Source organism: Triplophysa dalaica, chromosome 1 (assembly GCF_015846415.1).
Source record: "Triplophysa dalaica isolate WHDGS20190420 chromosome 1, ASM1584641v1, whole genome shotgun sequence".
Lineage (NCBI taxonomy): Eukaryota > Metazoa > Chordata > Actinopteri > Cypriniformes > Nemacheilidae > Triplophysa > Triplophysa dalaica.
The window spans coordinates 30,159,969-30,172,913 of record NC_079542.1 but is presented as its reverse complement, the minus strand read 5'-3'; the positions used below and the strand labels follow the sequence as shown (position 1 = coordinate 30,172,913).

General features: G+C 37.6%; 1 protein-coding gene across 4 annotated transcripts; it reads left to right on the top strand.

Moving 5' to 3' along the window:
* Positions 1-1,832: 1,832 nt before the first annotated feature.
* Positions 1,833-7,613, top strand: zgc:92594 (uncharacterized protein LOC436996 homolog). Of its 4 annotated transcripts, XM_056734244.1 has the most exons (8): positions 1,833-1,899; positions 2,116-2,180; positions 3,319-3,980; positions 5,660-5,755; positions 6,188-6,421; positions 6,529-6,551; positions 6,635-6,780; positions 6,973-7,613. In XM_056734244.1, exons 3-8 carry the CDS (start codon positions 3,363-3,365, stop codon positions 7,185-7,187), a joined length of 1,332 nt encoding a protein of 443 aa, XP_056590222.1. In that variant the 5' UTR covers positions 1,833-1,899; positions 2,116-2,180; positions 3,319-3,362; the 3' UTR covers positions 7,188-7,613. The 4 variants fall into 4 exon arrangements, with proteins under 4 accessions (XP_056590222.1, XP_056590136.1, XP_056590395.1 ...); XM_056734158.1 differs by lacking the exon at positions 1,833-1,899 and having other exon boundaries at positions 1,910-2,180; XM_056734417.1 differs by lacking the exons at positions 1,833-1,899; positions 2,116-2,180 and adding an exon at positions 2,801-3,166.
* Positions 7,614-12,945: the final 5,332 nt, after the last annotated feature.

Below are 12,945 nucleotides of genomic sequence, written 5' to 3'. Positions count from 1 at the left end.
TCAGTATGATGCTACAAGCTTGTCACGCCTATTTTTGGGCAGTTTCTCCCATTCTTCTTTGCAGTACCTCAAGCTCGATCAGGTAGGATGGGGAGCGGCAGTGCACAGATATTTTCTGATCTCTCCAGAGATGTTCAATCAGGTTCAAGTCTGGGCCACTCAAGGACATTTACAGAGTTGTCCTGTAGCCACTCCTTGGTTTTCTTGGCTGTGTGCTAAGGGTCATTGTCCTTTTGGAAGAACCTTTGCCCCAGTCTGAGGTCCAGAGCGCTCTGGAGCAGGTTTTCTTCGAGGATGTCTCTGTACATTGCTGCATGCATCTTTCCCTCGATCCTGAATAGTCTCACAGTACCTGCCGCTGAAAAACATCTCCATAGCATGATGCTGCCACCTCCATGCTTCACTGTAGGGAAGGTGTTGGCCAGGTGATGAGCGGTGCCTGGTTACCTCCAGACATGGCGCGTGCCACTCAGGCCAAAGAGTTCAATCTTTGTTTCATCAGACCAGAGAATTTTGTTACTGATGGTTGGAGAGTCCTTTAGGTGCCTAATGGCCTCCAGTCGGGCTGTCATGTGCCTTTTACTGAGGAGTGGCTTGGAGTTCTTGGTCACCTGCCAGACTAAGGCCCTTCTCCCCCGAGTCCTGGTGATTTCAAAATTCTTCCATTTACAGATGATGGAGGCCACAGTCCTCATTGGGACCTTCAATGCTGCTGAATTTTTTCTGTACCCTTTCCCAGATCTGTGCCTCGATACAATCCTGTCTCGGAGGTCTACAGACAATTCCTTGGACTTCATGGCTTGGTTTATGCTCTGACATGCACTGTTAACTGTGGGACCTTATATAGACAGGCGTGTACCTTTCCAAGTCATGTCCAAATCAAGTGAATTTACCACAGGTGGACTCCAATCAAGTTTATAAACATCTCAAGGAAGATCAGTGGAAACAGGAGGCACCTGAGCTCAATTTTGAGAGTCATGGCAAAGAGTCTGAATACTTAAGTACATTTGCCTTTTTCTATTTTTATTTTTAATACATTTGCAAAGATTAAAAAAAAAGATTTCACCTTGTCATTATGGGGTATTGTTTGTAGAATTTTGAGGGAAATAATGAATAAAAAATCATTATTCCATTTTGAAATAAGTCTGTAACATAAAATGGGGAAAAAGTGAAGTGCTGTGAATACTTTCCGGATGCACTGTAACTGCAGATGTCTCATGTTTGCTTCATTTTCTCAAGTGCAAAAAAGACCTTACATAACTTTTCAGAAAATATACAGATTAATGTAATGGAATGTGATTCAAAACAAAAAGTCTAGACTCCAAAGGGAAAAAAACGAGCTTTACCTTAATGTTCTCAGGTGGATTATTGAGGGAGCATTTCTCACCTGCAAATCAAAATGTGTACGGTTACCACTCTTGAAATTGTGTTTTAATATTTTAATGTAAAATGTTTTTTAATTTGAATGTTTAATGTAAAATGTTCCCTTTTCCTCTAAAGATTGATAAATAGGATTCTCTCTCTCTCTCTCTCTCTCTCTCCCGAGCAAAGTTTTCACACGCTCCTGGAAAACTTCCGCCGCCCCGACACCCGCCTAACTACCATTTGTTTAAACGCTAAATTTTTAAATGATAGATCCAACGTTAAATAATTCAAACACTTTACACCGACCACCCGAAGAACCACGTGTGACGTAACAGACGTTCAGTCAATGACGCATGACGCATTGAAGCACGTCGCTGCCATCTGCTCTCTCGTAAAATGCTAGTCTACGCATGCATGAGTCTGCGCAGCTCCGATTTAAATTGAATGCACCCCATGGAAGACGCCGTTCCACTCTGGTTCTACATGTCCGATCACATGATGCTGAACGACGCTTCTTATTGGTCAACGCTATTAGTAAGTGCAGCCCATGCAGAGGCACCAAACAGAGAACAACATAATTTTTACAATTATTTCGCCAAAATATGATTGATTTTGAGTGCGATTATGTACGAAGACATTTTACCTTATTTAGTAGAATAACCGTTAGTGACAGTAACATCAACATCGCGTTTGTAAGAATGCTCCAGAGTGTACCGGCTGGATAATAATGTGATTTTACCTACAATAAAGGGCAATCCCACATGATCCGTCCGTGAACTCATGAGGTGGCGGATTTTGCTTTTTGAGAGTTTCGGGTAAGTAACACATCTATATGCTGTAATAATCTATATACTTAATTTTATGAAGTATTGTAGATGTACATGATGACTCCAAGCAACGTTAAGTAAGGAGTAAGCAACAAGTGCATTCGACGCAGGCGGAAATGTTTGTAACGTACTTACGGCACTGTAGTTTGATTTAGCAACCACTATTCACATACTCCATAAATAAATACGTAATCTAAAACTGCGTACAAACTGACTGTCGTAAAAAAAAAAAACAAACAAGTAATCCAGACATTGCTACTTTATATTTGTCGGTGTTTGATGTGTGTTTATTTGTTTTGTTTTGTTTAAGATACTTAACCAAACGTATATTCTCTAAATCACTAGAACACAGAATAACAACAGAACAATGCCTGTTGTGTGTGTAGTGAATGGGGTGAAAAGGCTGCTAAATGCAGGTGCTTTGAATTTGCACATTACATTCTTTGGCAAGTTTGTGTGTCTCTGAGGAAATTGATTATGTACAGCTACAGTCCTCTGTTTGTTTACAATGGTTTGACTTCTATGAAAATCTCTATAAATTTTTCACTTTTATTTTGAAATGTAGTGAAAGCTTGCTGTGGTATGTGTTGCAGCGCTGAGAAATGTGTATGCGTCACGTGATGTGCGCTGCTTGTCTCTGTATCGTTGGAAGTGATGAGGAACTCTTATCTGAAAATAAAACGAATCAAAATTAACGCAAACATTATAAGAAATCGAACAAAAAAATTGTATAGCTTAATTTAATTCTTGTAGACTTATATTGTACCTTATCAGAGGTGAAATCCTGGCCTTTAAATCTCGCCTACTAAGGATAGCGTAGATTACGTCAAAGTTGCTTTCATTCTTCTGAGGAAAGTTACATTATATACGTTTAGGTCACGTCGTTTTGCTTAAGACATACTTAACAGCTTTGTGGGCTTTATTTTTATTTGCGGCGTTCAGGTTAATTTGGTTGGCTAACAGGATTTACAAGTGTGCGTTGAACTGTAACTGATATTACTGGTATATCTGTAATTCAATTTAATGGCTTTGCAGTTACATGGCTTTAACACACTGCTCATCAAACACACATTTTTAAATAAACAGTTGTTGACATAATGATCAACTGTCTTTTTTATGTTTCTAGTGTTGAAATAGGTCTGTCTACATTATCATATGTGATTTGGCGTCATGGCAACATCCAGTGGAGACAGCAGCATTCTTGAGGAGGAGCTAACATGTCCAGTGTGTCTGGACATTTATCGCGACCCCCACCTGCTGCCCTGTGGCCATAATTTCTGCCTGCCATGCCTGCGCAGGCTCAAGACTCGCTCTGTCCACGGCCAATTGCGATGCCCTGAGTGCAGACAGAGTCACCGAAGCTCCATAACCTGGCAGAAGAACTTCAAACTGGCAAACATTGCTGACAGTTTCCGCCGCCAGGGGCAGTCGGACCTTTTCAGTCACAGCCAGAAAGGCCTGTCTTGTACCCTCACAGAGGTGCGATGTGACTACTGCCCAGTGAACGAAGTAGAGAATGATCCCAAGGCAGTTAAAACCTGTTTAAAATGCGAAGTGTCTATGTGCCCGAAGCACGTTCAGCCTCACCTGGAACTCCCAGCATTCCGTGAGCATCCTCTGGTGGAGCCACTGAATGATATGAGAAAGAGAAAGTGTATGGAACATGATGAAATGTTCAGGTACTACTGTGTGGATGAGCGGCTGCTCTTGTGTAATGCCTGCACCATTGAGGGAACACACAATGGACATTCAGTCAAAACTCTGAAGAACGCCATGAAAGATCTCAAGGTAGGACTGAATTCACTGTTCTTACATCAGTGCTTACATAAACTGCTTTGTGTGTTTGTTTGTTAGCAATCTAACTTCTTCTGAGTAGCGCAGTTGCGAGGACAGTATAGTACGAGTCATTTTAGTTGCGGAGTAATACAAACAGTCAGTGACGCAATTCAACGGTCCGTTACCGTGATGATTTAGGGGAATATCTCACGGCTATCAGCCAATCAGATTTGAGAACCGATGTATAAATATCCTATATTAGGCTTATAACTGACTGCTGAAAGAATGTACTGTACTTGGTAGTCTGTACCCTTACCACAAAACACTTCATTAAAAGTGTCATTCAACATATTAGACAAAAAAATGAATAAATGAAAACTGGAGTATTATAGGCTACACTGCAAAATGTAGTTCTGACAGACAACCATTTCAGTTCAAGTCTCTCCTCGAAACTCCGCCCCCAAAAGCTGACGTTCTCTCTAACGCTGCACTCATGGCCGGGATGCACAGAACATACTTTGGTAAGTTGTTTAGTACAGGGACCTGTGTGCACGCGACCACTGTATGATGTCAAAGGATGACGCGAGTGATTGCGATTGCTGTTTTTGCTATTTTTGGCCAAACAATTGGTGCATCCCTACTCCTGATCAATCTCGTTTTACAGGTATTTGCCGACTGTATTATTGACATGTAAAAACCATGACCTTATATATATGATGACCCCATTTTTTAAGAGAAAATTAAAGTTTTATATTTAGAACAATATGGTCGTTTAAAAGACAAATGAAAAAAGTATGAGAATTAAATGTCAAAGCCCTAAAACTGATGATAAATTGTCTTTAATAAGCATGTGTCTTGCAAGTATCTTGTGAACTCGAGCATCTCTTGTTTTATTAACCCTTTCAACGCCTCTGCCGCAGTCATGTATTTTCACAGGTTGCGTGACACACATAGGTTCATGTGAAGTGCTGAACAGGTATTATGGCATGACACGGCACACACATTGGCACTGGCAATGCCAAATGTCCTTTTAATGGTGCCAGTAGCGTATATCTGGATTCAATGTGAAAGATGTAATGTTCCATGATGAGTTCATCTTTACTGTCTTTCCCACATCCGGGAGAATAAAGGTGTGTAGAAGTCCCAAAGAAGCTAACCACCTGGACTAAAGCATGCACGGAATGAAGCGTAGAGGGGGATCAGTGTTGGTTTGGGCTGCATGTATACTCAGTGGTATAACCTTTGTACCCTAAAGGTGGTAACGTGTATCAGCATGGTAATGATTTAATGAACATCACAGTGAAGTTGAACGTCTTCCGTGGCCAGCAGAGTCACCAGATCTGAATATTATTGAGCCACTTTGGGGTGTTTTGGAGGAGTGAGTCAGGAAAGGTTTTCCTCCATCAACGACACGTAGGGACCTAGCCACTGTTCTGCAAGAGAAATGGCTCAGAATTCCTCTGACCACTGTGCATGACTTGTATCTGTCATTCCTAAAATGAATTGATGCTGTATTGGCCGCAAAAGGAGGTCCTACACCACACTAATAAATGATTGTGGTATAAAACAAGGTGTTCATTGTCCCACCCCTGTAGATTTACTTACTGACTAGAAAACATAAGGATACTGTGTTTGTTGTTTTCATATGTCAGATCTTAATAATCATCTGCTCTCCCTGTTGTCTACCGTAGCTGCATCTCGATATTCAGCTGCAAAAGGTGAACAGAAAGATTGTGAGGGCGGAAAAGAACAGACTGGAACAAAAAGAGATTGAGCGTCAGAACAAGGTGTGACGTTCATAGTCCGAAAATAAGATGATGTGGAATGTTTTAAAAAAATTAATCTTGAAAACGTATAATGTGTTTTATATTGTAAATATCTATCGAGAGCACAAAACCTTGAAAGTTGAAAAAGACATTTAGAAATGAGAACGGTCAATTTCACCCTGTGTTAGGCTGGTTATTCTAAACACCGATTGCTTAATTTTATGATAATATTTAAATGTTGATTTTGAAGACATTTACAAAAGGAAAAACTTGATAAATGCTATTTCATTTGTAGGTTGCTTTAGATAAGAGTGTCTTCTAAATGAATAGATCTAAATGAATAGATGTAAACGAGAATTTAAGTGCAATTCAAGTTAACCATGTCAAACAATGTAGATTACACTAGCATTGTGCAAGTTTTTAAGCTTCTTTGAAACATTTGTTATGCTGTAGTCCTACCTGGACGATACAGATCAGCAGCTGGACTCATTCCGAGAGACCTCGATTGCACATTTGGATGCATTTCTTGCTTCCGTGCGTGAATGCATTCACACTTACGAGGTTGAGCAGGGTGGTGGAGTCCAGCAGAACCTTGCCCGAATCGCACAAGATCAGACTCGTCTACAGGAGGTTCAGTCGGGCCTTGAAAAAATTCTACAGAAGAGCGACCCATTCCAGTTTATTAGGGTAAGTTTTACACCTTCATGACTTGTGTGTTGCTATTGTCTTTTTTATATTAAGAGTTTCCGGTGTATGTTACTATTTGAGGCATTTCTCTTCATTTTGTTTTTAAGGATTACAATTCATCTGCAAAAAGGTATGAGTTTGAAATCACACTTGGATTGAGGTGTGTTTGTTTGGCATGCTGGTTGTCATTTTAAAATCCTGGATATTGTTCAGGTACCGGAGACTGTTAAGAAAGCCACTGTTTTTTCCTGATGAGCCCACAGTCGACACTGAGCCGCTGTATGAAACCATGGAAGGGAAGATGGCGGAGTTCATGGCTGAGTTACGCCAACACACCAGCACACTCATCAGCAGTGTCTGTGAGTCTTAACCCTTTCATCTCGCTCCAAAAACGTGTTGTGATCCAATTATTCACACCACAACCAGAGTGTAAATTACTGAATAAAAATAAGTAAAAATACGGTAGTATAAATGTGTCTCTCTGATTATTTTTTTGTAGTTCAACATCACGTGTGAACACATTGATTATTAATTTTATTTGCCTGTTAAAGGTCATTTTGAGGGAGATGGTGAGGAGGAGCTGGACGAGGATGATGAAGAAAGCTTTGAGGATGACGACAATGACAGCACTAGTGAGGTAGAGGATGAGTATGAGGAGGAGATGAGGAGTGAGGAAGAGGAGGAGCAGAACAACAGCACTGGACAAGAGTCTGCAGAGGAAAATTACACTCCTGAGGAAGATGAGGACGAGGAGGAAGATGACTAAAAAATAATTTGAACTGCCATCAGATTCTTGAGTGGCAAAAACCTTCGTACCAGGGTGTGCTTCGATAGTCGATATTTATTCCTTTACTCTATAAGAGTTTGGTTGAATGTTTCTGTGCTTTGCTGTTATTTAAGCAGAAAATAAGAATTAATGCTTTGTGAAATGTTTTTATTACTTTTCACATGAAGAATGTAATGTTGGCGGTATCTTTCTGACAGTATTATTTATTTAAAAAGAGACTCTGGAGAAACATGTTTAAAAGCCCAGGGTACAAATGTTAACAGGGATGTCAGTTTGGAGTGGACCTAAGTTGCACCTTTTTTCAATTCCTTTTGTCAAGATGTCAAATATATGAAATTAAATGATATAGTTATTATTATATACAATTTTGGAAATAAGATCATTAAAAGATCATTTATAAAACAACAGTGTTGTTACGGAGACCTTTTTTTCATTTAAGCATACAAGATTTGGACACATTCTTGAACCTTTGATATAAGGACTTCTGCTTTTTTTTATTAATCTTGATGCCATGGTCTCTGTCCATAACGGAGTTTGCATATGCACAAATTATTTTCCAGTGGCTTAGTTTTTTGAAAGTTATAATAGTTATTGAGTGATTACAATTTTTGAAATATCTTTATAACACTGAGTATGTCAAAAAACAGGCATCCATACAAATCTTTAGGTTAGCAAATATATTTTAATATACAATATAATATTTATATATTCATTAAAGCACAATGACAAAATGGCATCAATTTTGCTTAGCCTAATTTACTCCAAGAGAGAAGCCACACTAGGCATATTTAACTAACAAGTTTCCATAAAAAGAGTGTTTTTATAGCTTTGCTTTCATTACAACATAAGACAAGGAGAGAAAACCAATACTGAAAAATGCTGATAGGTTCAATGCCAGAAGAGGAAAAATAAGACGCGCACAGAGAAGACTTCAGCGAGAACAATCCTCAAAGCAAGAATCGGCTTAAAAGGGAAAACGACAATAAATAAACATGGTGCTGGATTGACTTGCTCCAACCAGTTTAATTTGTTCCTTTATTTGCTTGTTACCATGCAGAGACTGTATAAAATATAAAAAGCAAAATAAAACCTATCTTAATCTGACCACAGCTGATTATAGCCACGATACTATTTCCAAACACCTGTTCTAGTCAAATCCTATAGCACTGTCACCAGTTATACACAACCACATTTCTAGAAGAACCCTGCCAAGTGCCCACGAAACATCACACTGCTGCTAACCTCTACTGCACACATACTTTGCAACACATCCATTAAGCTAAAGGCAACAGGTGCAAACCCTTTCAAATCATATTGAAGCTTCTTCCTGTGAGAATCATGACAAATGCAAACACAAACAAATCAAATTCTAAGACGCTTTAGTTCTTCATGGGAACTTTACAAGATCTTATTGGCACATTCATTTTGCTTTAGCAAGTTGCATGTTAATATTTTGCTACAAATATGCATAAATTGATCAATATATTTCACTCAAGTCTATTTTCCTTATTTATTTGAGGCATATGAAATTATACATAAACCGTCCAAGAATTAGATTTTGTTCACATATATGTATTCATGTATAATTTTTGTGATTAATTTCTCATCTGAATTACTAATTTACTACATTCTACTCCATCTTCACAACCCCATCGAAATCACTCTTACAATCCTTCCACAATCTCAGTAACAGTATCACACATCAACAAATATTTTGTTGCGCCATTTCTGCATAAACTGCCCACCTCACAACCGACAGGGAATTTAACACTATAGTGCTCTTTAAAGTCCCAGTGAAATAAAAAATGACCATTCTTATTTTTTCGGGAAATATTGTAGCGTTTATAGTAAATTGTTTATCAATGTGGGTCATATTCTTTTTAAAATTCATGTACCCTCATAATCTTCATTTAAAATCTGAAAATGCACTTCTGCCCTGTAATGACTATCTATCTCAAATGACGTAAACTAGACGGCTTGGCCAGAGCATCCGTTAACTCCTCTCGTTCAATTGTCAGTTTGCTGCAAGTTTCATTTCAAAATAAATGCAACAGGTGTTTTTACACATCCAATCAATTCGCAGTCAAAACCGCAAGCCATGCCCACTAATTTTCTCCATTGGAATTCCTTTTCACTCGGAAATGTGTCAGAATACGAAAGTAAAAACGATCCCAACTTCCGGTTCATGGGGACTTTCAAGGCTTTCTTGCATTTGCTACCTGTGGCCTCCAATAAAAACGTTTTGCTACACAAGGGTCAAGTTTAGCATTGAACACTGCAATTTGAAAAGAAAAAGAAATTACAAATTTATGTGTAAATTATAAAGTTATCAAAATCGAATATCAAAGGATCTATAGCCCCCTGCCCTGCATTAAAATGACCTCGTCTAACCCATCACACTTATATTTACAATGAATAATAGATGTGGCTCCCCATGTCCAGTTAGTAAACATACTTAAGTACACCAAAACAACATACAGTTGCATTAAATAAATTAATTCATAATAAAACACTTATATAAATCCACAATATACTTTATATGTAAAACTTAATGTACGAGAACAAAACATCTCACGAAGAAATGTGCAGGTTATATTTTACCATGGTCAAAGATAAAAAAAGGTTAAAGAAAAAGATCAAACATGGTTCTCACTACAAAAACAATATTCATCCAATGATGTTTTTAATCAGCCATAAACTAAAATGACTACAAAATAATGTCATGATAAAAATTCAACTGTAGACTATTTGTAGTGTAAAGTAAGTATTGTGTCTTCTATGCTTTAAACCAAATGTAACTTAATTATTTTCTTTTGGGGTAAAATATGATCCAGGCAGTTCTTTTCATGAGATTCACTCAAAATCCTTGAGAGCAATGTTTTGTTTGTCTTCACTTCCCGTTAATTTTCAGTGCTTTGTGAGATGTGTTTTATCTGCTTATACTAAACATCAAACACTTGTGTGTAAGCATTTCTGTTGTGCCAATAGTAATAAATCCTCACCATCTTCTAGCTTTTGCAGCATTATCAAGGTTGATATGTTTTCATTACCGTGACATTTAATTTGACAAGCAAATGGTTCTCATACATAATCACATGGTTTCATTGGCAGAACACAGAATAGTCTAGAGAATTGCATGTAGTGGTTAATAACAACAAGAATGCGTCTCCAAGCAAAAGAGGCGACACATGCATGCACAGTGCCGAATATTCTCTGCATAGAGGAAGAACAAATACATGAACGACGACACGAGTGTGCAAAGAAAAAGCTTCTTATTCCACTGAGCTTTGCTTATTTCCGGTTAGAAGAGGAAACTCATTTTAATATGCCTCTTGTTTCAATGGGACACACTGAAAAGGGCAACTAAATAAGGCTTGTTCAATGCTCCCATGGAGGGGCTTCAAAAGATCACCAAAATTAAAGTAGACGCAAAGCACAGTGCTTAAAAGAGGCCCTTGGCATAGAGAAATCTACAGAAGCACCTGCTCAAAATGAAATATAGGATCTTGTAGATATACGTAGACGTCTAGTGTTTGAAAACCACCATCGATGACGTTAGGACATGTGAAGCCCTTGGTTGCTGGTCAGGGGATACAATTCTACGCTTGATTGGTAAAACTAGCATTAGCATATAGAGAGCTGAATTTCCAATGAACACAAGATATTAGGAAACAAAATTACGTAAACAACCATAACATCACTGAACAGCATACAACAGAACAAAAAGAGTGGTTGAACAGTTTTGGCCGCAAATGTCCAAAGAAACCCTTAAGGACATTACAGCGGGAACATCACCACAGTCACGATGTCACACACAGCAAAATCACAAAGATGCTATTTCTACACAATTAAAAAACTTCAATACAACAACAACATAAAAAACTCCAGAATAAATATAGTGTACAATCTGTTTTCCAGGTGGAATGATGGACTGTTTACATTTAACTTTTTCAGGTTTAACAGAGTGTTAAAGCTGCAATTTTCCATAAAATGAAAGTGGATGGTGACCAGTGTGCCGTGTCAAGAAAAAGTGTGACTAAGCAAAAGTGCAAGTCAGGTAAGTTTTATTTCTATCGTAAAAAGCAGCTTTATGGAAAATACTGTGTCTTTGAGTAAATATAAATAATTAAGGGGATTGTTCACCCAAAAAATGACAGATCTGTCATGTTTGAGTAATTGATGACATCATTTTCCTTTTTGAGTAATCTATCCCTTTTACAAATTGATGGCCGAAAATAATGCATTAAATTCTTCTGTTCCTCCAACTAAGCTGTCACAGGCCTCGGAAAATAACACGCAGGTCGTCTGGACTACACTTATGAAGCTCCATATCCCTAGTCCCCATTCTTTTTCATTGCTATGGACAAGAGCAGCGTAAACCATCCATAGCATTTCTCATCCCAGAAATCAATGTTAGAAAGAAATTCATACCGGGTTGGAATGACATGAGGGTACGTTTGCTTATTTAATTTGAATGTATATTTAAAAGGGCAACACATATTTAGGGCCATTTGCCATCAAAGCTTTTTACATTTTAGACATTTAGCGCCCGTCTGCATCTCTTCAACAAATTAACAAAACAGAATAATTAAAAATCACAGAAACAACAACTAAACGACGCATGCTGCTTTCATGCATGCATGGAAATACAGACGCGCTAAAAACACGCACGATGTCCTCGAAAGCGCTGCGGGTTTATAAAGTGAAAACAACAGTCTAAGGCTGAGCTATGACACACAGTGATAAGCACATTAAGTTAAAACAGTCTTTCAGCAGATGAAGATGATTATTTGTGATATTAAAAGGTATAATCACAGCATGAGCCTGCTGTGTTAAAAAGGTAAAAGAAAATGTGTCTGTATTAAAATACACTTATTAAAAAGATGTAGAGTAATGGTTAAAATATAAAAAAATGCTTAAATTATGAACTGATACTTTATGAGAGATACATACAGATTTTGGCAATGTAGAGCGCTGTAATTGTTTAATATATTTATTTACTCTTTAACCAAATTATTTCTATATTTCTATTTTAGAAATCCCCTTTATTTGTAGATCGACCTAATGTTTCACATACTGGCATTGTGAGACATTTAAATCAGTCACAGTAGTATTACGTTTAACAACTTGTGGTATTAAAAAAAATATATGCCTTCTATTTACTAATCAAAATAGTGCAGTCATGGAGCTAAACAATTAATAAAAATCTAATAAAAAAATGAATTGCTCTTTTTTTGTTCTTATTTTGAATAGGCCTGTGATTATAGTTTAAGATGTAAACACCTCCTTTACCCCCATACTGTACTCAAACCTGTTTGTTATAGATAGGTGTTCATATAATCCTTCATTCATAATGATTTTTGCTTAAACAGCTGTTGTTTGATAAAAAATGATGAGTAGCCGAGAATATAATAAACTATCATTTCTATAATTAGGAAATATAAAAAGCAATTATAATGATCTACTTTAGGTTAGTGCATACGCTGGAATAATGCATTATATATCTAAAGAAGGCAAATATTGGCTTTCTATGTGGCAATCACACAAATTCAAGGATTATTTCAAAATTCCGACAATTCATCTGTTAATAAGTATTTTTCGCCTTTTTAAAGGGAATGTACTGACTTCAGGTCTTCCCACACTACTAGCTATGGAGAAAATGTGGCTTAGGAGCTAAATGTGTTATCTTTTCTAGATTCACATCAGTTAGCCCAAGAAACGGTGTACTTCTCTGTTT